This window comes from Esox lucius, chromosome 2 (genome assembly GCF_011004845.1).
Source record: "Esox lucius isolate fEsoLuc1 chromosome 2, fEsoLuc1.pri, whole genome shotgun sequence".
Classification (NCBI taxonomy): Eukaryota; Metazoa; Chordata; class Actinopteri; order Esociformes; family Esocidae; genus Esox; species Esox lucius.
The window spans coordinates 29,714,522-29,739,703 of record NC_047570.1 but is presented as its reverse complement, the minus strand read 5'-3'; the positions used below and the strand labels follow the sequence as shown (position 1 = coordinate 29,739,703).

General features: G+C 42.5%; 1 protein-coding gene across 3 annotated transcripts in view; it reads left to right on the top strand.

Annotated features, from left to right (window-relative positions):
- Window positions 1–25,182, top strand: part of cemip (cell migration inducing hyaluronidase 1) — a 105,539-nt gene that overhangs the window by 49,206 nt on the left and 31,151 nt on the right. For all 3 annotated transcript variants that reach the window (XM_010877012.5, XM_029125274.2, XM_034288069.1), the window contains exons 2-11: window positions 5,839–5,998; window positions 10,555–10,692; window positions 11,321–11,459; window positions 11,663–11,899; window positions 13,582–13,761; window positions 16,306–16,376; window positions 16,699–16,794; window positions 16,938–17,059; window positions 17,769–17,916; window positions 19,653–19,844. In XM_010877012.5, coding sequence (XP_010875314.3) covers window positions 5,947–5,998; window positions 10,555–10,692; window positions 11,321–11,459; window positions 11,663–11,899; window positions 13,582–13,761; window positions 16,306–16,376; window positions 16,699–16,794; window positions 16,938–17,059; window positions 17,769–17,916; window positions 19,653–19,844 — 1,375 coding nt within the window. In that variant the 5' untranslated portion in view covers window positions 5,839–5,946. The remainder of the gene's footprint in view (window positions 1–5,838; window positions 5,999–10,554; window positions 10,693–11,320; window positions 11,460–11,662; window positions 11,900–13,581; window positions 13,762–16,305; window positions 16,377–16,698; window positions 16,795–16,937; window positions 17,060–17,768; window positions 17,917–19,652; window positions 19,845–25,182) is intronic.

The window sequence follows — 25,182 nt, the reverse complement described above, 5'->3', positions numbered from 1 at the left end:
AGCAAGCCACAGCAATGTGACTCCCTGTCTGTAGGAGTCATCTATATAAGTGACACACACTGAGGAGACAACCTACCTTCTTTGCCTAAGAGTAACCTAGCCCTAACACCTAAACCCTAATGCCTATGCCTAAAATGTTAACACTGTGCCCTGTCGTGTTTCCCTAAACCCAAAGCTGGAAATCCCATTTTCCCTAGTCATGACCTGCCAAAAACCCTTGCAGGAACCAATTGTTCAGTTTTTTTATTTGTGGCCTCTCCACGTGTACTCTCTTTTAAGGTAATCTAACAATCCACCTGTTCTTTGATACGCTGTGTCTCGGCTTGAATCTGCTGCCAGATCTTTGTTATAATGTGCCATGGAAGCACTTTCCAATAGTCCGCAAACTGAAAGATTTTTTTTGCCCGGTCATAGGTTGCATCACCTGCTTCATATGTGTGTATGTGTCCACTTCTTTTATATTTCTGTGTATGCTGGTTTTGTATCTCCTTGGTGTGTGTGTGAATATGTGTGAGTGTGTGTTTTCATTTCATCACTTACATTCCGGTTCTTTCTTTAATCTCTAAGGCTTTCTGATTGAACTGTGTTGTATTGCTTTGGGGCCTGTAACTAACTCACGTAGCCACTTTCTACTCCTCTAATTAATGAGACCATTTTCCAGTTATTTTCTCCCTGCTGCGCTTTGGAGGTTTCATCATTTCATCACGGAAAGAAGGATTAGTCATAGAGGGAGAGACAATGAAAAGGTGAAATGAATTAGATATGATTTCTTCTTTCACCTCAAATAACATTGGTGTGGATGATTGTTTGAGTGAATGGGTGGGTAGGTTGAGTGTGAGTGTGTCTGTGTGTTTGTGTGTGTTTGAATAGCATGATTATGTGTACCTTTTTAACTGTGTGTGCGTGTTGGGAGGGTAACTACCCTTCTGCCTTCTCTCCTGCCTAGTACAGGGTGTGTGTGTGTGTGTGTGTGTGTGTGTGTGTGTGTGTGTGTGTGTGTGTGTGTGTGTGTGTGTGTGTGTGTGTGTGTGTGTGCGCAGTGCTTGTGAGGCGTGTCAATAAGAATGTGTCCATCCCGCCTGTCTACGGTCAGTATTCATTCAGGTAGGTTCATGCATGCATTGTTATTGCAGCAGTAAAACAGCTGTTTTCAATCATACAGTGCCTGGCTGTCATCAACCCCCATACAGTTGGAATAATGTCTGGTTTTAGCTCTCTTCCTGATAATGTATCATTTCAGCACTCTATTGGATTATGTCTTGTTTTAGCACTCTACTGGTTAGTATAATTTCAGCACACTGCTGGATAATGTAACAGTAGTTTTTCAGCACTCTATTGCAGTGTTTCCCAATCCTGGTCCTCGGGATCCAAAGGGGTGCATGTTTTTGCCCAAGCACTCACACCCCAGTTTTAAATGTTGCCCTACCACTTACACACCTGATTGACATTATCAACCTATCATCAAGTCGTTAATTTGAATCAGGTGTGTGAGTGCTAGGGCCAAAACAAGAACATGCACCCCGAGGACCAGGATTGGGAAACACTGCTCTATTGGATAATGTCTGGTTTCAGCACTGTACAGGATAATGTATTGTTTTAGTACTATTTATTTTAGGATTGATTTCAAAAGTCTGTAGATGACTTTCAAATATAGTGTGTGTCCCAACTGATGCCCTGCTCCCTGTAATATATAGGGCAGAACCTTGGACCAGGGCCATGGACCCTCACATCTTTCTCCACTTTTTTCACAAGGCTGTCATGTCTCGTTTCTAGCCTGTCCAAAGCACAAAGGACAGGAACTTAGTGTTATTTAGGTCAACTGCTTGACTTCAAAGTGTCACCTATGAAGAATACAACAATAGATCTGTGACGAGTTATATAAGTGTTATATAACTGGACTGTAGGATAGAGTTTCCTTTGGCGAGATTGTGTGTATCTCCTGTGTGTGTGTGTGCGTGTGTGTGCGTGTGTGTTCATTATACATGCTTGCTTGCATCTCTGTGTGTTCATACATGCGCTGTGTGTCTATAGCAGGAATGTCCTGGAAGAAAGGACAGAAACACCTGTAGTCTGTAACCCTCCAGTGTCAGGGCTGACAAACACCCATATAGACTTACCACTCATAGCAGCCTAGCCCCCCCTTACATAGAGAGATACACATCTGGGCCCACTTGTCAACCACTTTACAGAACACCTGTAAGGCGATAGGCTCATAGGGTGTGCAGGCTTTTGTCCCAGCCCAGCACTAACATGCCTGATTCATTCACTGAAAGGGGAAAAGTCTTGCAGCTATAGAACTGTGGTTACCTAACCGCGTTCTTTAACACGCTACAGTACAAGGTGTTCAGGCTTCGTTCCAGCCCGACACCAATGCCAAGACTACCTGAACGGGTGCCAGGAACAGCAAAAGGTTGGTGACCTGGTGTAGAGTTGCTCCATTGTTGTTCAGAGCCAGTCCTCCAGGCTTCTCTGGATGGCTCCTGTTCTCCTATCTCCAATATTTTTCAACCTGAATTACTACCTAACTATAGCCAAACACTTAAGTTCAGAGTTCCAGTTTCAGGTTTGCACTGTTTGACTAACAGCTATTCTGATTCCTGGGTCCGCCGGTCGTCTGGGAGATTCCCTCCATCTGGGTTGACTTGTTGGCAACGGCCTGGCTGCATCTACTGTTTTGACTCGGCCCAGTTCACTGCCTAAGAAGGGCTTTTTCATCTGAATGTCATCCTCAATATGAATCCTATAGATAGATTATTTTAATTAAAGTGGCATTAAAGTGGAATTGACTGGACTTGTGCTTTGCTTTGGCTGTGCTTAAGCAGACAGGTATAGAGGCAGAGAGACTTATTGGAACAGGGATGGACAGACACGCAGACAGACAGGTTGGTAGGCAGGCAGGCAGACAGAAAATATATTGGACAGAATTACTTTGTGCAGAAATCTATAAAAAGCTAATTCAACACAGAGTGTGAGCGTTGCTTCCACTTGGTGATGGGCTGGAAATATCCTCTTATTGCTGTGGCCTCAGAGACATTTACAATGGCTCTGCATTGACTGTGTGCATGAGTGCGTGGGCGTGTGTGCGCGTGCGTGCTCATGTGTGTAGAGGTGTTTTTTAGTTTTTAAGGTGTGTGTATCCTCAGCAGATTTCTTAGAGATCATGTTCTTCAGTGTTTTAGGTGAGAAAACATGACCTACTGTAGCTGCTGTTAATTCAGCTGTCCATGGTTTTAACAAGACTTAACTTCTCTAGAATGATTCTGCTTTGTTTATGTAATTTGGCGTTCTGACCTAATAGTATATTATTTATAGCAGTTTTTTTGGTTTATACAACTGTGTTTTTACCCAAAAAGTGTATTATTTTATGCTATTCATGGAAGTAACTGATGTTTATAGAGAACATTATAATCTGGTTTCAGTTTTGGAGGAAATGATGGTCTTTGAAGTTCCATTTTACCCGATGGGTGGACTGATTTGTGCCCACTTCCTGTGTCTGTGTTCACATTTTACTTGTGGGGACTGAAACTCCCTGCAAAAAGAGGAAAATATTAAAGGCTTTTTAAGGTCAAGGGATTAGATTTTTGCAATAGTAACAATTGCTATTTAGGTTAGTATTATAATTAGGGTTAGTAGATTTAAGTTTAGGTTTTCTGGGGTTGGGATATGTAAAGGTTCATTTTTATTCATTATTTTCTGTTGAAGGGATACATCTGACCCATCTGCATAACATCCTAAACAGTGAATATGAAACATTTACATTGTTAACCAGCTCCTTCCTCCTTGGACCACAAAGGACACAGAGTGGATTGTGGGTGAGGGCACAGAGAGGTGCTCATCCTAGAAGTGGGCTGCTCATTTGACCGCTACAGTTAGCAGGGCTTTAATGACAAGCCCCTCATTTCATCCCAGCCTGGGATGTCAGTAAAAACCTGCAATACGTATTTTTATGAGTCTTGGCCATGTTAACAGGCTTACAGTACGTGGTGTTTAAATATTAGGCAGGGTGGATCAGCTAGCGAGGCTGTGGTCGTGGACAGCCCTGTGTCCCAGCTGTCCTAGCATACAGAGACCTTCAAAATTATTAGAATTGTAAAAATTCTATATAGAATTTTTCAAATGTATGTGCATGTGTTTATTTCACTCTTTTTTTTTTCTGAGCCATGCTGAGGGGTGCAGTCCCACTGAACCCATACACTGTGTGTGTCTGTATATGTCTGTGTGTGTCTGTATATGTCTGTGTGTGTCTGTATATGTCTGTGTGTGTCTGTATATGTCTGTGTGTGCATATGTGTGTTTCTGTTAATACACAAATATATATTTGTTTGCTACAGTGTGGAATGAGCGGTTAATCTGAAATTCCATTGCTGAAAAACTCAAATAAATTTTGAAATAAGCGTCTTATTTTAGTCTATAAAAGTATTTTGGAGTATTTGGAGTGTATTATCTTTTATTATCTTTTTCTCAGCATAATTTTTATTTAATCCAAACGTGCATTTTGCCAGTAGCATAGCCATGGAAAGATGTGTTTATAAAGTATTGCAGATTGTTGAGTTGGGTGGGAGATCTGAGTAGTAGTCGCACCTGTTTTGTCAGCATGATTCACAAAGGAAATTGGTAGCGCGAGAACCAGAGAATGCAAAGCAAAAACTGACTTTCCCAATCTCGTCAGGGGATGCTGAAGCAATAACAGAGGGCTGCTGATCCCCAAGTTCCCACCTCTATGCCCAGTTGTGTAAAGCAGAATACATAATACATTATACACTAACCATCTAAACACCTCTCTGCTCCTTCTCTCTCACTGCAGGACTTTAGGGCCAGCTCTCCCAAGGCATTATGGGACAGAGGGCACCACTGTTGACAAAGGCCCTGTTTTATCAGGATCACCTCTTTGTCTGCAGGATCAGTACCACCTCCTCTTTGTCTGCAGATTTAGAACCACCTCCTCTTTTCTGCAGATCTAGAACCACTTCCTTTTTGCATTCAAGGCATGGAACCACTGGCCTTTTGTCAGCAGGTCTTGCACCACTTCCTCTTGTCTCCACAAAAGGAACATGGAACAAAAAGTATATATATTTTGGTTCAGTAGTGCTCTGACAAGAAGATGCTCTCTCTGTACCTTCAGGAGGAACCATAATAGAAGCCTGTCTCTGGGTTCAGGCCTTCCATCCAAATTCTTTAAATACATCCACAACTGTTGCACAAAACTATGTCACACATTTTTGTTTAAAACTCTATAATTCTTCTCTCCAAAGTCTTTTTGTGAACATTGTTTTAGAATCTAGTGCCAACTGAGTGGACTCTTTGTACAGTAGCCCATGTCTGTTAACGCTCTCTAAAAGCCCAGTTCTTCAACATTTTCGGTACCAATGCAATGCAACACCATTTAATTGGGAGTTTAGATGGCGATACATACATTTCATGTCCTCGTACATTCTTTTCGGCTTCCTGGTTATGCAAGTGTTTTATATAACCTGGGTTAAACACGGGAGGTGTGTGTCCTCCGTTGTGCTGGCTATGTCTTTGATCCTGTTGAGATACAGCAAGAAAGCTGCTCTCCTCCGACTCTTTGAAGATTAGCCTAAAACACCAACGTTTTGAAATCCTCAAAAGCCGTTTCAGTGTAAAAAAGTGTGTGTGTGTGTGTGTGTGCAGAATTGTATATGTGTGTGTGTGTGCTGTATTTTATCTCTGTGTGTGTTTATGTGTTTGCATATACATGTGCGTATGTTGATATGCATATGGATGAGTGTGTGTAGGTGTGCATCAAAATTCCTGCGTTTGTTTCAAGTTACGATTCCAACACTAACAGTCTTCTGACTTTGTTTGCTCTCATTGCAGATGTCTTGTACCCCTGCGAGCCCCTGCTAACCCCTCAGTGAACCCTACAAAGTGCACGCTCTGGAAAAAGCCACTGTTTTTCCAGTAGACCACATTTCTCGGTGAGAGATGAAGAAGTGCCTCCCACTACTGATGGCTGTTCTGCCGATTCTACAGGCAGGTCAGTATTGGAGTCTTTGCAGCAGAGCTGTTATGGCAGAATAACAGAGGTATTGGGGGTTTACATGTACAACAGGATGTAATTACGGGGATGCTTCTATGATCTGAAGCAGAACAATGCCAGAAATCCGCTATAATGTCTGAAGAGGGGGCTTAGTTAAAATAGGTCATTTTTTTTTTGTTGGGGTATTTTTATATCCTTGACCTTTTTTGGCTGAGGAGGATGGAGAGTGAGAGGGAGCTGGAGGGGCAAAATGGATGGGGAGGGATGTATGGGGGGGGAGGGGGGAGGAGTGCAACGGGAGGTGGAAGGAGGGAGCGAGAGGGAAGTGGGTCAGTCTGAGTGATTGAGAGGCTAACTTTGTCTGCCACGTGTGAGGAAAGGCAAGTTGTTTTCCCTCTACTTTCCCCACTGTCTGGGTGTCTGCCTGCATGCACGGTTTTCCCTCGGTCTGGGTGTCTGCGTGCATGCACGGTTTTCCCTCGGTCTGGGTGTCTGCGTGCTTGCATGGTTTTCCCTCTGTCTGTGCCAAAGACTGGGCATGCAACCAAAGGCCATCCCTTATCCAACGACAGCTGGAGTTTGATCTTTTGTGGGTTTGTGTGTGTGTGTGAGATCCAGGTTTTGCAACACATGTGGGGACCAGAAGGCTATTTCTGGGTTAAGTTTAGGGTAAAACAATTTGGGTTAATGTTAGAGTTGGGTGACATTTTTGTTCAGGTGTTAAGGTTAAGGTGTTAGGGCTAGGTTGAGTTTATAAAGGATAGGTTTTCGAGGTTAAGCCTAACTGTTAGGTTAGGCTTAGGGTTCGGTTTATAGTTTAGGAAACCTCAATCTCTTGTAGTGAGGACCAGAATTACTCCAAAGTCCTACAATTTTAATAAACCAAGGAAATAATTTTTAAATGTGGACCTTTTGTCTGAACTTCATATCTAGAAACCCTGTTGTTTTAGGGTTGGGTTTAGTGTCAGGGTTAGAATTAGATTCATGGGGTTCCATCTCTTTGTATTTGTTATGTATTGTGTATTTACCTATATTTGAAGGAATGTTAAGAGGAAGTTATTTTTATAGTAACAGAAGGTACATAATACACTTGATAAAACAACAAGTTATTAATGATTGCAGTTCAATACACAGTTACATATGTATTCAGATAAAATACATAATTATAGTAGCCCAAAAAAAAGCAAACAACCACATAATCCTACACCATAAACAGAAGAACGCCTCTTCAAGCAAAACCTCAAGTATAGCTAAAAATTTATTTGAAGGCATAAAGTATTCTAACTCACACTCTTAGGGGCAAGAATAGTGAATGCAGTTTTCCCTAGTACAGAAGCTATCCTTGACGTATCAAGTACCTACTAATCCTGTGTTCTTTTATTTATTGTTTTAACTTTGATAAATCTTATGAGATAAGCTGGAAGTTTCTGCAAAAGTACCTCGTAAATAAACAAAAGTGTGTACTTTCCTTAAACTCAGAGAGGCATCCCACCTTTTTGTACAAAATGCATTGATGAGTCCTAAAACTGTCTCTAGATATAAATCAAAGAGCTCAGTGAAAGACGGTGTCTAATGATATAAGTATGGAAGCTGCTGCTTGCATATACATTATACACCCGTAAATCAAAACAGACATAAAGGTGACATGGGTTATTTGTTTTCTACTGTCAAATTTATAAATTCTATTTCTGTAAATGAATGAAATTTACATTTTCAGTTTCTTTACTATTTCAGAAGCATGTGTTTTTTAAACAACAGCTTGTCATCAAAGCAATTGCCAGATATTTATTAGAGGGAAAGAGAATAAGAGGGATTCGTTTTTGATCTCCTCAATGTACTGTAGATAACATTAGTTAACTCTAGAGAAGATTGTTTGATTTAGTTTTGTTTGCATTTTGCACTAATTTAATACCTGAGGGTTGTAGTGGTAGGATGTGTAGTGCTTGAACGTGTAGTATTTGGATGTGCAGTGCCTGGATGTGTAGTATTTGAATGTGCAGTGCCTGGATGTGTGGTATTTGTATGTGTAGTGCCTGGATGTGTAGTATTTGTATGTGTAGTGCCTGGATGTGCAGTATTTGGATGTGTAGTATTTGGATGTGTAATGCCTGGATGTGCAGTATTTGGATGTGTAGTATTTGGATGGGTAATGCCTGGATGTGCAGTATTTGGATGTGTAGTATTTGGATGGGTAGTGCCTGGATGTGTAGTATTTGGATGTGTAGTGCCTGGATGTGTAGAATTTGGATGTGTAGTGCTTGGAAGTCAAAATCTAAGAGGCAATGACATGGTTCATGGAAGTTGCAGCAGAAAACAATACTGTCATCAGTAATACATCTCCAGTGTCAGAGAATTGGATTCATACGGGTACTCAAGGAGCTTTACAAAGCAAGGGGAAAAGTCACCTCATGGACACCCAATGGAGCGCCAACCTGCTGGGTGTTGCATTTTACACAACAATTATCAGCTGGAGAAATGAGACGTGATATATACCCATTACAAATGGTGAGGGAGGGTGATTAGGCGACCTGGTTGTGTCCTAGTTACTGCCCTTGGGTTGAGGGATTCCATCTTTAGATCACAGAGAAGAGTGCTTCTACTGGCCTCCTAACACCACTTCCAGGAGCTTTAGGATCACCCCTTCTTAGTTTCAGAGGCAAACCAGCAGTTCTTCTCTGTCTGTCTCTATATATCTATCCCTCCTCTCTGTCTGTCTCTATATATCTATCCCTCCAGCACACACACATATACACACCTCTGCACACACAGAAGCTTTGACAGAAAGTTACTTTGTATAATCATTAAAGTGCAGGCCTAGCTCCGGTTGCCAGATTGGGTTGTAACAGCCCATACTTTTCCATAAGCAGAATGAACAGTAAAGTAACAAGCGGATGGCAGATTTTTTTCATAGTTATAATTATGGATGCATGCTCACACACACACACACTTACACAGTGATGTTGGTTTCAATATAGTGCACACACACTGTGTGTGTGTTTTTGTGTTTCTTTTTGTGTTTGTATTTGTGTGTGTTGTGACCCTGGTGCTTTCTGTCTTCCAGTGTTCAAACCGAGGTTAGTCAGAGGTCACTGTGTTATTTTCATGAAACAGTTTGAAAAGTGTCGGGGTCAGCGTTTCCACATGCTTCTTGCCAGGGACTCTGAGAGTTGGTTTCACTTTTTTTGTCATAATATTTTTATGCACTACTCAGAATGCTCTGGAAATACTCTGGTTGATGATGAAAGACTTGTGGAGTGAGAGGATGTGTGTCTGTGTGTTTTGTGGGGAGGTGTAATTATGGGTGAGTAATACCAAGATAGACATTTTGGCAACAAAAAAATTGATGGTTATTCAATGTGTGTGTGTGTGTACAGGTTTTAATATCCTGGTGAGGACCAAAATTAAGTTAAAGGAAAATCGAACAAGGAACATGCTACTTGAATGAAAAATGCTATTCTTGGTTTAGAGGTTAGGTTTGGGTTTGAAAGTAATATGTGTAAGTAAGAAGTAATGGTTAGGTTTAACCCATGTTTGTTTTGTTTTAATTGATCCCATTGTGTCTGTGGCAAACAGTTTTTTGGGTATGTGTGTGTGTACATGTTTGTACAGGTATAAGTGTGTGTGTATTTGTTCATGCTTGTTTGTATGTCTCTCCATTCTCTTTTCCCTCTCTCCCATCATCTGTTTCGATCTGTCTCCCTTCCTGTTTTTCTCTCCCTCCCTTCCCCTTCCTCTCTCTCTCCATTCCCTTTTCCCTCTGTCTCACCCTTCTCCTCTCTCACTCTCTCTCTCACTGTCTGTCTCACCCTTCTCCTCTCTCACTCTCTCTCTCACTGTCTGTCTCACCCTTCTCCTCTCTCACTCTCTCTCTCACTGTCTGTCTCACCCTTCTCCTCTCTCACTCTCTCTCTCACTGTCTGTCTCACCCTTCTCCTCTCTCACTCTCTCTCTCACTGTCTGTCTCACCCTTCTCCTCTCTCACTCTCTCTCTCACTGTCTGTCTCACCCTTCTCCTCTCTCACTCTCTCTCTCACTGTCTGTCTCACCCTTCTCCTCTCTCACTCTCTCTCTCACTGTCTGTCTCACCCTTCTCCTCTCTCACTCTCTCTCTCACTGTCTGTCTCACCCTTCTTCTCTCTCACTCTCTCTCTCACTGTCTGTCTCACCCTTCTCTCTCACTCTCTCTCTCACTGTCTGTCTGAACTGTTAACCTCCATTCAACCTTTTGTTGTTCTATCATATCTAGTTAGTTATGGAGCCAGACACGCCATTATAACCACAAATGAGTTGGCTAAAGCACAGACAGATCTAGTTTAAGACTCAAACCAAAAACTGCTGTGTCAGATGTTTTCTCTTTCATAGGGAAAACTAGTTGATTGGAATCTATAAATCAATCTGTACAACCCAGACGGGGATCTGGTTGGTTGGCCCATTTGGTCTCAGGCCAATCGATCGACTTTGACTGATGAATTAATTATATGATGTTGACATAGTGTTTGAGTATATCATGATGCGTGTGCATGTGTGTGTGTGTGTGTGTTTATTTACAACAGTGTGTCCAGACAGAGACCCAGAGCTTCAACCGTGGATGCCAGGTCACAGTGAAGCCCACCGTGTCACCATTGGTTACGGAAGGAAGGTCTTGCTCACCTCTTCAGCTACTGTTCACTCCATAGAGATCACCAGTGGCGGTATGTTGTGTGTGTGTGTGTGTGTGTGTGTGTGTGTGTTTGATCCAAATCTAGATAGTAAAATCTAACAGTTTAGTTTGTTAGGCTGTCCCCACTAGTAAAACGGCTATTTCCTTCTTAGGGGTTAGCTTAGGGGAGCATTAGGGGAAAGATTTATTCATCTAGAATATACATAGCTAAATAATGGCCCAGGAAACATTTGAATTTGGCCTTTAGCGGATGCCATCGCGCCAAAAATTTCTTTGGACTCTCTTATTGACTAATAAAGATGGTTTAACAGACTATGCCACCAGAGTTCCTGCAGTTTTAGGCTGTGTTGTCTGGGAATTACATTACTATTGGATTATATGAATGAGTTTGTGCGCACACCACAGCTCAGTGCCATAAAGGCAGAAGTGATGTGTTGGCAGGTCCATGCCATGAAATACCTGCCCGTAGAACTTCCCAGTAAAGCTCTCTCACCTCTCTTTCCATTCCTCTCTCTGGTTCTCTCTCCACTGCTCTCTCTCTCCGGTTCTCTCTCCACTCCTCTTTGGTTCTCTCTCCACTCCTCTCTCATTGGTTCTCTCTCCACTGCTCTCTCTTTGGTTCTCTCTCCAATCCTCTCTCTGGCTCTCTCACTCTATAGGAAAGTTAGTGATCGCGGACTCCCATCATCCTATCCTACTGCGTACTAAACACATTCTGATCGGCAACGGAGGACAGCTTCACATAGGAAGTCCTGACTGCCCGTATAAGGGCAACCTTACCATCTCCCTGTTTGGAAGGTGGGTAATGCACCTGGACTCCAATAGAAACTAGCCTCTATCTCCATCTCCCAGCCCGTACCCCCAATTGCCTTGCTTGTATCTCCTAACCCCAGATGATATATCCTAGCTCCTATAACCTAGTCTGTATCTCCTAGCTCCTACCTCCTAGACCGATCTTTAGTCTCCTAGCCCTCACGGATCTCTCATTGGCTCTTCTCCAGGTCTGACGATAAGGACACGGAGCACAGTTACTTTGGCCGTAAGTACATAGGTGTGGGGACAGGGGGTACACTGGAGATCCACGGTAAGAAGAAATTGTCTTGGACATTCCTCAACAAGACCCTGCACCCCGGGGAGAGCCAGGACAACAGCTACCTGTTTGAGAGAGGCTGGGGCAACCGCGGAATAATCGTTCACGTCATCCACCCCAAGACTGGAGAAGTGCTCCACAGCGACAGGTACTGATGTTTCACCTTCAGGGCTGCAGGAAATTAAGTCAAGTAGGTGGCCAGTGCATTGCCGTAACCTTCGGCAACCCATTTCCCCCCCCCAAAAAATACTAAGAAATAAATAGGAGAGGAATAAACACTATACAAAGAGTGTGTGAAGGGATCATTTATCTGGGGAGCATGGGTGGAAGGAGGATATAGATTGGGAGCATGCAAAACTTTAAATGAAAAAAAACATGTTAAAAAACTTCATGGTAGGGATGGTCTAAACACTCATGTGAATAACAAAAATACACTCAGGACCTAACACTTGTCAGACTGTGGAGGGATTGGTGATTTATACTGGTCAGGCTGTAGAGGGATTGGTGATTTATACTGGTCAGGCTGTGGAGCTCGATGCAATGTGCACCAGTTTGTCTCTGAGGTCAGAGTTCCTTCTGAGAGCCACCATGAGTTTATCAAGCTGTCATGCAGTTGCAGTACGCTCCCATGTTTGTGACTCTTTGTATTTCGCTTGGGATGGGGGAATGTGTTATGCTGCATACCAATTGTTTGGACTGTTGTTCTGTGTGGTTATAGAAGTGTCTTTGTGTGAATACAGCATTCTCTTGATTGCTGGTTTTATGACCTTTTGGCGGTTGTGTGTTGCCATCCATTGACTGATTTGTTACTATGTGTTTTTTGGGGGATTACCTATCCACCCTTTCAGGGTCTATATTCTATACAGTCTGATCTGAAATGTTTTACACATTAGTGTGGAAGGATTCTGAATTTCCTGCTTATTTGGCAACGTTAGCTGTATTTAACGCTGCTGACATTAAGTGTGTTAGCTTGCTAATAATCAATTAGAAAATGTAAGTTTATCACCCTTGCTGTAACAGAGTGGTTGTGAGAAGCAAAAATAACTGGAGGAAATGGGTGTCTCTTTGCGTTAAGACCAACATTATGATATGAGATGGGGTGTGTACATATCTCAGATTTACAATGTTCTCCCTATCCCATTTAGTTAAATATTATTGATGAAGTACCAAAAGTCATAAAAAATGAAATGCATTGTTATAAAAACATTTAGAGTACTAGTAAACAATAATTAAAAACTAATTAAAACAAACTAAGCTTTCAAACGATGCCAAACTTTGAGTATTTCTTCACTAAGTGAAGGCAGTTCACAAATAAAAATCCCATTGATAAATGTGTTCATTGGTTTGGGAAGCATTGACCTACATTTCCTCACCAAACCAAATTGTGCCCTCGAGCTCATGAAATGAGTTAGATTTTACAGTTAGTCTACACAGCTCAGTACTGGGGATGTGTGCAATTATTCTTATATAATCACTGAACCATTTATCATTCACTGATAATCACTGATACATTCATTCTTAATCATTTGTCAGAAATTCTTCTACAGTTCTACAAAATAAATTACAAAAAGCCAATAGTATAAAAGCCATTTATTGAAGGAATTGTGTGAAGACCTTTTGTTCTGCTATGTCGCTACAGTATCATTTCCTAACTATTTAATCGGACCTACACTAGACATTTCACCTATTATATTTTAACACCAAACTGGCACATTTAGTTCAGTTCAGTTAGCAGTTTGATGTCGAAGCAAGTTTAAGACTACATGAAACATGAGAAAAGATTTGGGTAACCACTGAGTTAGGCTAAACACTGGCCATTCTGCTTCTCAGGTTTGACACATACCGCAGTAAGGAGGAGAGTCGTCGCCTGGCCAAGTATGTGGATGGGGTAGAGAATGGCATGATACTGGCCATGGTGGTGAATGACGAGGGGTCTAACAACCTAGAGGAGTCAGCCAAGAAGACTATCTCCAAGCTGGGCAGTAGACACTTCCACCGCCTGGGCTTCCGGTATGTTTCCCGGGTCCTGACCCATGACCCTTGCAATCCAACCTTGGATTTCTGGTAAACCTGGGAATTTTAGGATGCAGATTGTGTACTGTATACTTAAATTATAGAATTTTCTGGTCTTGGTGCCATTGTTATTCATTGTCAGACAATACGGAAATCCATGCCTCTAACACAATGGCTCCCTCAAATCGTTTCTGCATTTTCATCCATTTACAGCCTATCATTAATACAGAAGCTTTGTCTTAACCAACTTAGAGAAGGTAGACAATTGATTTGAAACAAAATCAAAAAATGGCATGGGCAGATGGAACATTAAAGTTGTCTGCTGATACATTTTTTTAATGTAGCTACTTTCACTGCTGTGGTAAATGGTAAGTCATATTTTGTAGCTTTACCATTGAATGTCTCATTTCTAATCTCTAGCCAGGGTTAAGCCAACAATTGGTCCTGACTTGGTGTGCTGTGAGTTGAGTCCTGAGCCACTGTTAGGAGAAATACTCTATTCTTAATCCTCTCCCTTCCATAGTGGAGCGTGTGCAGAGCATGAGAGCACTAGTGTAGCCACCTAGCGTGGTCATGCCAGATTCTCCTCTCCTCGCATTAATGGCTCAGCCTTCTCCTCAACTCTCCCTACCTCTCAGCCTTTTGCAATACCTTCAAAGAATGTGCTCCATTTGAGCGTGTGACCTAGCACATGACAGCACTAGCGTAGCCACCTAGCGTAGTGCTAGCAGATGGTTTTTCTCCTATCCCATGCGCTAGCAAACCTAGCGTAGCAACATAGCGTAGCATAACATCACACACTGATTTATAGGCTGCTGACAGACACGGATGTCTCTCTCTTGCGCTCTTTCTCTCATCTAGCTACCAGAAAACACCACATCGATTTGTACAGTGTCCTTATCTCCCCAGACACAGAACTGCTTAGTGAAAGCACTGTAAAAAAAATTATTAAAATAAAAGTATTGAAAGTGGAAAGTAAATTGAACTGTTGTAACAAACCTAATACAGCTGGATTCAGGCATTTTGGGAAAGAAAATTACTGAAAATGAGGGTTACGGAGTAGCGTTTAAGTGAGATAATCACATATGACGACATGGCATTCATCCCATACAGTAGGCCTCAATTGAACCACCAGTGCTGTAGATGGAATGTTATACACTGTAGTGGCTGTCAGAATGACCTGGTGTGTGTGTGTGTGTGGTGTGTGTGTGTGCGTGTGTGTACATGCCGAAAAGGCCGCAGCAAATTTCCCAACAAACAGAGAACTGAAATTTGAAATATTCAAACGTCTTTAGATGAGAAGTAATGTCGACAGACAGACAGAGAAAATTGAAGGGGGAGGTGAATGCACTTAATGTCCCTCGTCGCCCACCGTCCTCACACTGGTGCCAAGAGGTGTTGAAAGAGAGAGAGGACTTTATTATTCGCGGTGTGCCAAGGAACATTTTAATAAGGCAATAATTTATGCAACAAGATCTGTGCAATCCATCCTCCAGGAATGCAATTTACATACGTTTACAAAAGTCACAGTGGTATTTATGAGTGGCGGAGGTTGTGTGTGTGTGTTTGTGTTTGCGCGTGTGTATGCAGGAGTATGTGTGTGTGTGTCTGTGTGTGTGTTTCTATTTGGGCTGCTCTTACATGTCTTGAAAGCTAATATGTTGTTGGTATTGTAGATGCGCTTGGAGACACGGAAATCTACCGAGACTTCAGTCTCCCGTGCTTACAGTGACATTGCTCTGAAATGGGCACGTTAGCTAGCATGATAGCTAGCAAAGCAACATGAATGCAGTGTATTTCTGTTGTCCCTCAGGGGTTGGGCTTTCTCTCCTCATCATTTCTCTCCTCATCACATCTCATGTACACCAAGTAATTTAATAGCTGTATTTCCATGAACTGGCTGACACCCTTTTCTTTTTTCTAAATGACCCAGTGATATTTTGTACTCAAGACAGTTTTTTAACTGGAATCACATTTATTTTGTAATGTCCTGGTCTGAATGTCACAAGGACTCCCTTCAGAAACACGAACACACACACACACACACACACAGGAATACACAAATCCCTTGACACACGTGTCACTGTGTCCTCACAAGAGTGAAGCATGATGGGATAGCTACTGTAATTATCCACCCAGCCCCTGGGTTTTCTAACTGCCCGACACCTTATGCCAACATCATTCCCAGGTTTGGCTGGTGTGTGTCTATGTCTGTATTTTTCTGTGTGTGTGGCTCTCTTTGTCTGTGTGTATGTCTGTCTTTGTCTCAGTATGTGTCAATGCGTGTATGTGTGAGACAAGAGTGTTGTAATGGAATTATATAACCTCCAATTTTTTTTTACTTTCTATCTGTCTCCACCATCACACTTTCAATCAATCCTATTTTTTCCCCATTTTGTATCACGCACCTCTTTCTTCTCCTCTCCTCTATTCACTGTTGATCCATTATCTCTCCTCTCTACTCTTGATCCGTCATCTCTCATCTCTTATCTTCTCATTTTCCCTTTTCCTTTACACCCCACTCCCTTCCCCTCTCCTCAGTCATGCCTGGAGTTTCATTGCTGTGAAAGGCGACTCGGCCACGGCTGTGGAGGATCATGCTATTTATCAAGGTGAATCTTCTTCCCTCTTTATAGAGTTGCCATAACTTGGTCCGTCTCAACCTCACACACTGTGAATGTATGCCAATTCACTTAGGCATTATTGGCGTAGAAAACATTTGTTTCCGTTGACAAATGCAAGTTGAAAATAAAAAGCAGCAATAAGTAACGGAAGTAAAAGCTAAAATCACATTATCTACACTTTATGTTGAATTCCCAGGCAAGTTTTAAAATGTATGAAGGCATCTGTGTGTGTGTCTCTCTCTCTCAGCCTGACACACAGTTAATGAATGCTAAAGCGCGCTTGACTCTTCTGACTGGTTTGTGTGAACAGGGACCAAGGCCTCCTCTGAGGCTCGTAGTTCATGTATGTTCCAGTCAGGCTATGGAGAGCTCTTCACCATCACCACCTCCAGTCAATGGGTGCAAGGTACACACACACACACACATGCACACACGCACAGACACACACACACCCGCACACACACACACAATATCCGCAGTGGTATGTAGGAATCACATTTAAATGAGTGTGTGCGTGTGTGTTTGTGTGTGCGTTTGTGTGGGTTCCAGAGGCTGAGTGGACCGAGTGGTTTGACAGGGATGATGAGCGAGGGTCAGGAGACTGGGAGAAGCTGTCAGATCTCCACAGCACTTACCCTGACCGCCTCTGTGCTGCCCCAATGGATCTACAGGTAACACACTGAACACACTCACACATGAACAGCTGCTGCCTCTAGCCCCGTAGCTCCTAAAATAATTTTGGGACAATGATGAGCCAAAACCAATTTGGCTTGATCTATTTCCATTTGAATGTGTCTGTAATTACGTTGAGGCCAAAGCAACCAGATGTGTGTGTTTGGGTCACGTGTGTGTGTGCGCGTTTGGGGCGCGTGTGTGTGTGGGGTGTGTGTGTTTGTGGGCATGTGTGTGTGCCCCGGGACATTTGTGTGCGGGGCGCATGTGTGTGTGTGTTGGGGGCACGGGTGTGTGTGTCGGGTGCGTGGCATGTGCACCAGCTGTTTGGTGTCCACAGTAAACATGACACACACACTTTCCACCGCCTTGGTAAAACGGCAGCGTTTTTTGGCACAGTGGTTTTATACACACAAACACCGAAACACACACTCACAGGCTTACTGTCTCTATCTGTCATACACAGTGTACTGTGACAGGAAAAGCCTGTCGTCCTTTGTCTTTGGTATTTTGAATAAGCATTACAATAGCGTAAACAAACTGTCCTGGCACGATGTTCAGATGTTGGAGCCAAGGCAAACATCTTCACTTGTGTTAACCTCCTTTTACCTCAATCTGAATCCCACTTCTGCTGTTTCTCTCCCTCCCCCACCCCCCTCTCTTACTACCCCCCCCCCCCCCCCCCCGCTCCTTCAATCTCTCCTGAAGGCTGAGACCTATGATGGTGTTCCGTATAACGAGACAGGAGATGTCATCTATAAGTCTGATAAGGAATATGGCTTCGTCTGTCGCAACAAGGACCAGGCCCACGGCCTTTGCAACAACTACAGAATACGCTTCCTCTGTGGTAAACTAGGTATGGACGTGTGTGTGTGTGTGTGTGTGTACATGCGCCACAGGCCTTATCCCTAACTTTATAAGTATTTGTTCCATGTGGGTTACCTGGTATGCACGGAATGTATGATTGAACAGAAAAACACGCCAGCTCAGTGACTTCATGTGTGAAGCTACAATCACAGACATGTACATGCCAAGGAGGAGAAAGGTCAGCGTCAGAACAGGAACAGGCGCCTGGATAGAGAAGAGGACAGAGGAAGAGATAGGGAGAGAGACAGATGAAGAGAGAGATGACAAGGGTGAAGGAACGATGAGAAAGAGAGAGATATGAAGAGAGAGAGAGAGGGATGATGGAGAGAGACAGGACAGAGAGACCTTTGCGATGGGTTTGGAGACGTGGCGTTCCCTCTGTCTGGGCTTGTCTCGGTGCAGATTTTTGAGTGTCACATATTTTGTCTCCTTCACAACAACGCTCACCCTCCCTCTTCCCTACCGGCAGTCAGAAGTTCGCTCACTGCTTTTGTGTGTCTGTTTGTGTCTTGTGTAAGTGCTTGTATGTATGTATATGTGTGTGTGTGTGTGTGTGTGTGTAGATTCGTGCCTACTGTCTGTGCATGTTTAGGGTGGTTTTAGGGTGGTGTGCTCCCTCTAACATCTGCATATGGCAATGCTTCCTTAGGCCCAAAAGACCTGGCAGATGACAAACACCCCCCCCATCCATCACCTCACTAAGGACTGTTTGTGTGTGTGTGTCTGTGTGTGTGTCTGTGTGTGTGTCTGTGTGTGTGTCTGTGTCAACAGTGCTGTTCTCTATGTGTCTAATGGAATTATAGAAATATCTGTCTTTCTTTACTTTCAATCAGTCTCCACCATCCCACCCTCAATCAATCCCATTATTTCCCTGCTTTCAGTCTGTGCACCTCCTCTCCCCTCCTCACAGCCAGGTCATGGTTTGACTACTGATGCCTGAACTGATTAGAAAGAGCTGACAGAAACATCTGTGGTTCAAAGTAAATGCTTCGCTTCCATTAACATTACTGTTCCGATTATTCTTGGCTTCTAACCACAGATCTCTAATAACATCAGTTAAATATAATTCAATACACATGCGCGCGCGCGCACACACACACACACACACACACACACACACTCACTGGTTCAGAGCATTGGAGAGGGATTCCATGTGAAGGCCTCTCATGTTCTTGTAATGAGAACAGTACTGTCCTTATCTTGTTATACAGAGGTGCGTCTGCAGTGTCCCCTTGTGCAATGGTTTAGCCCATTCAGATTTGATTAAGGCTAATTAAGTGTGTGTGTGTGTGTCTGTGAGTGTTTGTGATGTCCAGCTACTTGTTGAATGTGTTTTAATTAAGGTGATTAGGTCCCTTAGTTATCTGCTTGTCCATTCACATTGTTCTATATCTCCATGATCCCCTCCAAACCTCAGCACTAACTGGCAGTGTTTAGAGACGGCACAATGTATGAATAACAAACACACAGTATTTGGGGACAGCAAACAGCAGAAAAGCTCATCTTCATTGGACTTTATGCACTAAACCAGCTGCTTTCGCTGATTCCAGGGAAAAGTGTTAGTGTGTGTGTGTGTGTGTTTGTAAATATACACCATGGTCTCTGTGTGTGTGTGTGTGTGTGTGCGCCCGTGCTTGTGTATATGAAAGCCTACATGTATTTGTGCGTCAGCACCTTTGGTGCAACCCTGTTGATTGACACGTCACTCTCTGTGTGTCCCTACAGTACGACCTGAAGCCTTCATCTCCATAGAGCGCCTGTCCAACAGTACTGTTCTGGAGCTGGCCGAGCCGGCAGAGGGGTGGGGCCCAGGGGACACGGTGGTGCTGGCCAGTACTGACTACTCCATGCACCAGGCCGAGGAGTTCACTCTGCTGCACTGCCCCACCTGTAGGCCCACCCAGGTCAAGGTCCAAGGTCAGTGTGTGTGTGTGTGTGTGTGTGTGTGTGTGGGCGTGATCGCGGGTCCCCCTGGGAAAAATGTGTGTCCAATGCAGAATGACCTGACGGATGTTGACGTAGCAAGCAAGTTCAAGGTCACCAATGCTTACTCGTCACCGTGACATCGGAGGTCAGAGTTTATTTTCCCATGAAGACCTTCAGGATGTTACTATGGTAACCATGTCAAAGGGTGTTTGTTCATTTAGATGGACGTTGCCTCTAAACCAGGGGTGTCAAATTAATGTTATATTTTCTCACCTTCAAAATGTGAAGACAAAATATCTTCTAGCCATCCTATTTCTGAATTGTGGATGCTCCCTATCTGTCTGCATCTCATTCCAGTGATTATTAGCGAGCTGGACAGTGAAGAAAACTGTTTGACTGTAGGTGCACAGTTAAAAAAAAATGTCTGTCATTGTAAATTAAACTGAGTTCTTTTGAACTCACAGCTCACTGGGACCGACTTGTTTATATGCTGAAAATAGCTGTTGGAAAGATTCTTGTGAACACAAGTGGAAGTATCATTGAGTCGTGTAATGGTGTCTGTGTGTTTCATTCTACTGTGTGTTTTCAGTTTCTCAGTGTGTTCTAAATCCTAGTATGAACCATATTCCCTATGTAGTTCACTGCGTTTGTCCAGGGCTAAAGCAGTAGGGCACTCTGAAGGGAATAGGGTGGCATTAATAAATATTTAACGTCATGTTTGTTTTTTTTCCTGTAAATGGAGCCAAACCAAGTGACATCATTTGGCCAGACACACAGTTCAATCAAGCATTTTGCTGCCTGACAACTTGTGTGTTGGTGTGTGTGAGGTTGTGTGTGTGAGGTTGTGTGACACAAGTAAAACAAGTACTTATTGACCACAATCTGAAACTGACAGAGAGGGAAAGAGAAAAAGAGAAAGATGGACAGAAAAAGAGCGACAGATAAAGGGATGGGAGAGACGAGCGAGTGAGTGAGAAAGAGAGGGAAAAATAGATGGGTAAAAAGAGATGGGTAAAGACGGGCATTAGCAGAAATGGGTAAAGATGTAGTGAAATGGGTAAAGATGTAGAGACCGATAGAGACAGACAGAGAAAAGTCTACTGTTAATCTCTGTCCACCAAACTGACTCTAAGAGTTAACCATTAAAATAAGGAAATAGTGGGAAAGACAACGCTCATAACGGCCCTAATTCTACCTAAATCTCTGTAAAATGTAAGTGTTTTTTTCTGGTTTGATCTCATAGTTGAGAACCACTCCTTAGCATAAGTTAATTCTAACTCCACACATGAACTCCATTGGATCTGACATACTGGGATCCAGGCTGCATTAGCTGAGGGAGACGGAAAGGCTCTCTCTCCCGGCGCCCAACATTAATATATTTCAAGACTTCTGAAGGCCTCTGGAGCTTCTTCTGTTAATCTCATCTTATCTAATTACTCTCCATTATTCTCTCTCTGTCTCCATCTTTACTCATCTCTGTTTCTCTTTCTGTCTGTCTCTCTCTGTCCGTACATCATGAACCATCTCTGTGTCTCTGTCTGTCTCTGTCTTTACTCCTGTCTGTCTCTCTCTGTCCGTACATCTTGAACCGTCTCTGTCTGTCTCTGTCTGTGATATGCAAGGGTAGTGAGTGCATACAAAGGTGAGGCAGAAAAGATAGAGAAGCCTAACGACAACAAATGACAGTTACAATTATAGTACATTCTTTATTTATTGATAAAGGTAGCAGCAGCTCAGTGTCAGCGATGCTGACTGAACAGAACACTTGGTGAGGTGCTGGTAAAACAGTGACAAACATAAAGACAACCTGATTAGTGATGGGGAGCAGGTGTGTCCATGGAGTGTGCTGCTGCAATCAGTCTCCAGCCAGCAGTTGGTTCGCTGGCGAGCTGGAGCACCAGAGAGGGAGAGAGCGCGCAGCCCCACGAGGGGCAGCCATTACACTATCTGTCTCTACATCTTTACCCATCTCTGTTTCTCTCTATGTCTGTCTCTCTCTGTCTCTACTTCTTCAACCATTTCTGTTTATGTCTGTCTGTCTCTCTCTGTCTCTACATCTTCACCCATTTCTGTTTATTTCTGTCTGTCTCTCTCTGTCTCTACATCTTCACCCATTTCTGTTTCTCTCTATGTCTGTCTCTCTCTGTCTCTACTTCTTCAACCATTTCTATTTATGTCTGTCTGTCTCTCTCTGTCTCTACATCTTCACCCATTTCTGTTTATGTCTGTCTGTCTCTCTCTGTCTCTACATCTTCACCCATTTCTGTCTGTCTGTCTGTCTCTATCTGTCTCTACATCTTCACCCATTTCTGTTTATGTCTGTCTGTCTCTATCTGTCTCTACATCTTCACCCATTTCTGTTTCTCTCTATGTCTGTCTCTCTCTGTCTCTACATCTTCACCCATTTCTGTTTATGTCTGTCTGTCTCTCTCTGTCTCTACATCTTCACCCATTTCTGTTTCTCTCTATGTCTGTCTCTATATGTCTCTACATCTTTACCCATGTCGGTTTCTCTGTCTGTCTCCCTCTGTACACATCTTTAACTATCTATCTTTCTATCTATCTTTCTACTTATCGTTCTGTCCCCATGTAGAGACTGTCTGTTTGTCTTATTGTTTCCCTGTCTTTCTTTTCCATCTGTCTGTCTTTGATAGCCACTTCTCCCTACAGTAGAGTTGAAGTGTTTGTGGATTAGAAGACCTCCACTCTCCAGAGTCTAGAGCAGGGGTAGGCAATTAGATTCAGCCGCAGGCTTGTTTTTGACAGAGTGGATGGTCGGTGGCTGGAATATAATTATAATAATTATGAATAATAATTTGTACAAATTGACCACAACTAAGCCCAACAAGAGAGGGACACACACACACACACACGCATATAAAAACTCATACACAAAGGTTGAAACCTCATAGAACTGTCACTCCCACCAGTCAACCACCACTGTGAACCACCACTCCTCATTCATTATGACAAGGCCAGGAGAATAGACGCCAGGTACTGTCTGTCTACTTCTCTATCGCTCTCTTTTTTTTCTTCATCTCTCTGCTCTCGCTCCCCTGAACTACTCCCTGTCTCCCTTCATCCCTCCCCGCGGTGTAGTGGAGCGGTTAACACATCTGAGGTTTTAACGGTCACAGTTTAAAAACAAAAAGCAGCTGAGATGTGTTCTTTTACACACACACACACACACACACACAGATGGATTTAAGTCAGAAAAAGACAGAGGTATTTCCACAGATGTTTGCAGACGCCTAACCAATAACACTCACGCGGAGGTGGGATGCAATGTGCTGCTCTTTCATCCACAGCCTCGTTGTTTTTCATCAACTGAAGTATTTGTTTTCCTCTATCTTTCTCCCACTTCCATCTCCCTTTTTTTCTCCCATTTTCTATTTGTCTGCCTTTCTCTTCTCTATCTTTCCTTTGCTGTCTCTTTCAACACTGCTGGCAAAAAGAATCTCCTGACAATTCCCGTCATCTGAATAATGTTTAAATAAACTTGCACGCCTTCCCAAACTCTTAAACCGTATTCTTTCTCTCAGTGTTTGTTGTTCTCTGTAATAAAAAACAAGTGTCATCTGTAAGTCTTTCCATTTTGCCATAAGGCTAAGGTCTTGGCACTTTATTGTTAGGGTTTGTTTGTGGTAAACAAGGACTCAAACATGGATGTCATCAAAACTTGTTCAAAGTGTTTGCTCAGAAGTCAACCATACTGCAGGAGGCTTGTCTCAAAGTGTCTAATCTCAGTTTACCAGCTGGAATATTCTCTCATGTTTTCAGCGTAATCTAGCAGAGATAGATAACCATGTCTGTTTTCTTCTAAGTGACAGTCACTACATGCACATCCCCAATAGCACCCTATTCCCTTTATAATGCACTAATTCACCCCAGGGCCACTATCTAAGAACACAAAGGCCATTTGGGAAGCAGACATCAATACCTACCCTTGTCTTATATAGTCCTAATGAGTCAAATTAGGGTGGGCCCATACATGGGAACAATTTCAAACATTCCAAATTAAAATCCAGATTAATGTTATTTAATAGAATACAACATTGTAGCTAGTTCCCTCGGGGTAACCTGGCACATGTTAGCTCTGTGCAAATATCTATGTCATAGGTATTGTATACAGAATGTTTTCCTCCAATCATACTTTATATCAAAGAAACAAATATATTTCATAAATTGGTCAACTCTTGCCACTAGTGATATTAGTCTGTAATAAATGTTGCTCCCCAATGTAACATTTATGCATTCTTAACTAGGCTACCGGCTACTATTAGAGTTAGACATCCTTTATTAGGCTACTAGATACTACATTACTAACTTTAAACATATTTGAGTAGGCTGCTAGCTACTACTGACGTTAAACATTCTTGACTAGGCTACTAGCTACTACTAATGTTAGAGATTTTTTAAAGGCTACTAGCTACTACAAACTTTAAACATCCTTGACTAGGCTACTAGCTACTACTAATGTTAGAGATATTTCACTAGGCTACTAGTTACTACTAATGTTAAATATATTTCACTAGGCTACTAGCTACTACTAATGTTAGACATCTTTGACTAGGCTACTAGCTACTACTAATGATAGAGATATTTGACCAGGCTACTAGCTACTCCTAATGTTAGACATCTTTGACTAGGCTACTACCTACTACTAATTATAGAGATATTTGACCAGGCTACTAGCTACTACTAATGTTAGATATATTTGACTAGGCTACTAGCTACTACTAACTTTAAACATCCATGACAAGGCTACTAGCTACTACTAATGTTAAACATTCTTGACTAGGCTACTAGCTACTACAGTACTAACTTTAAACATCCTTGACTAGGCTACTAGTTACTACTAATGTTAGAGATATTTCACTAGGCTTCTAGCTACTACTAACGTTAAACATTCTTGACTAGGCTACTAGCTACTACTAATTTTAGAGATATTTGACTAGGCTACTAGCTACTACTAATGTTAGAGATATTTGACTAGGCTAGCAACTACTAATGTTAGATTTCTTCGACTAGGCTACTAGCTACTACTAATGTTAGAGATATTTGACTAGGCTACTAGCTACTACTAATGTTAGAGATATTTGACTAGGCTAGCAACTACTAATGTTAGATTTCTTCGACTAGGCTACTAGCTACTACTAATGTTAGATATATTTTACTAGGCTACTAGCTACTACTAATGTTAGAGATATTTGACTAGGCTACTAGCAACTACTAATGTTAGATTTCTTTGACTAGGCTACTAGCTACTACTAATGTTAGAGATCTTTGACTGGGCTACTAGCTACTACTAATGTTAGAGATCTTTGAC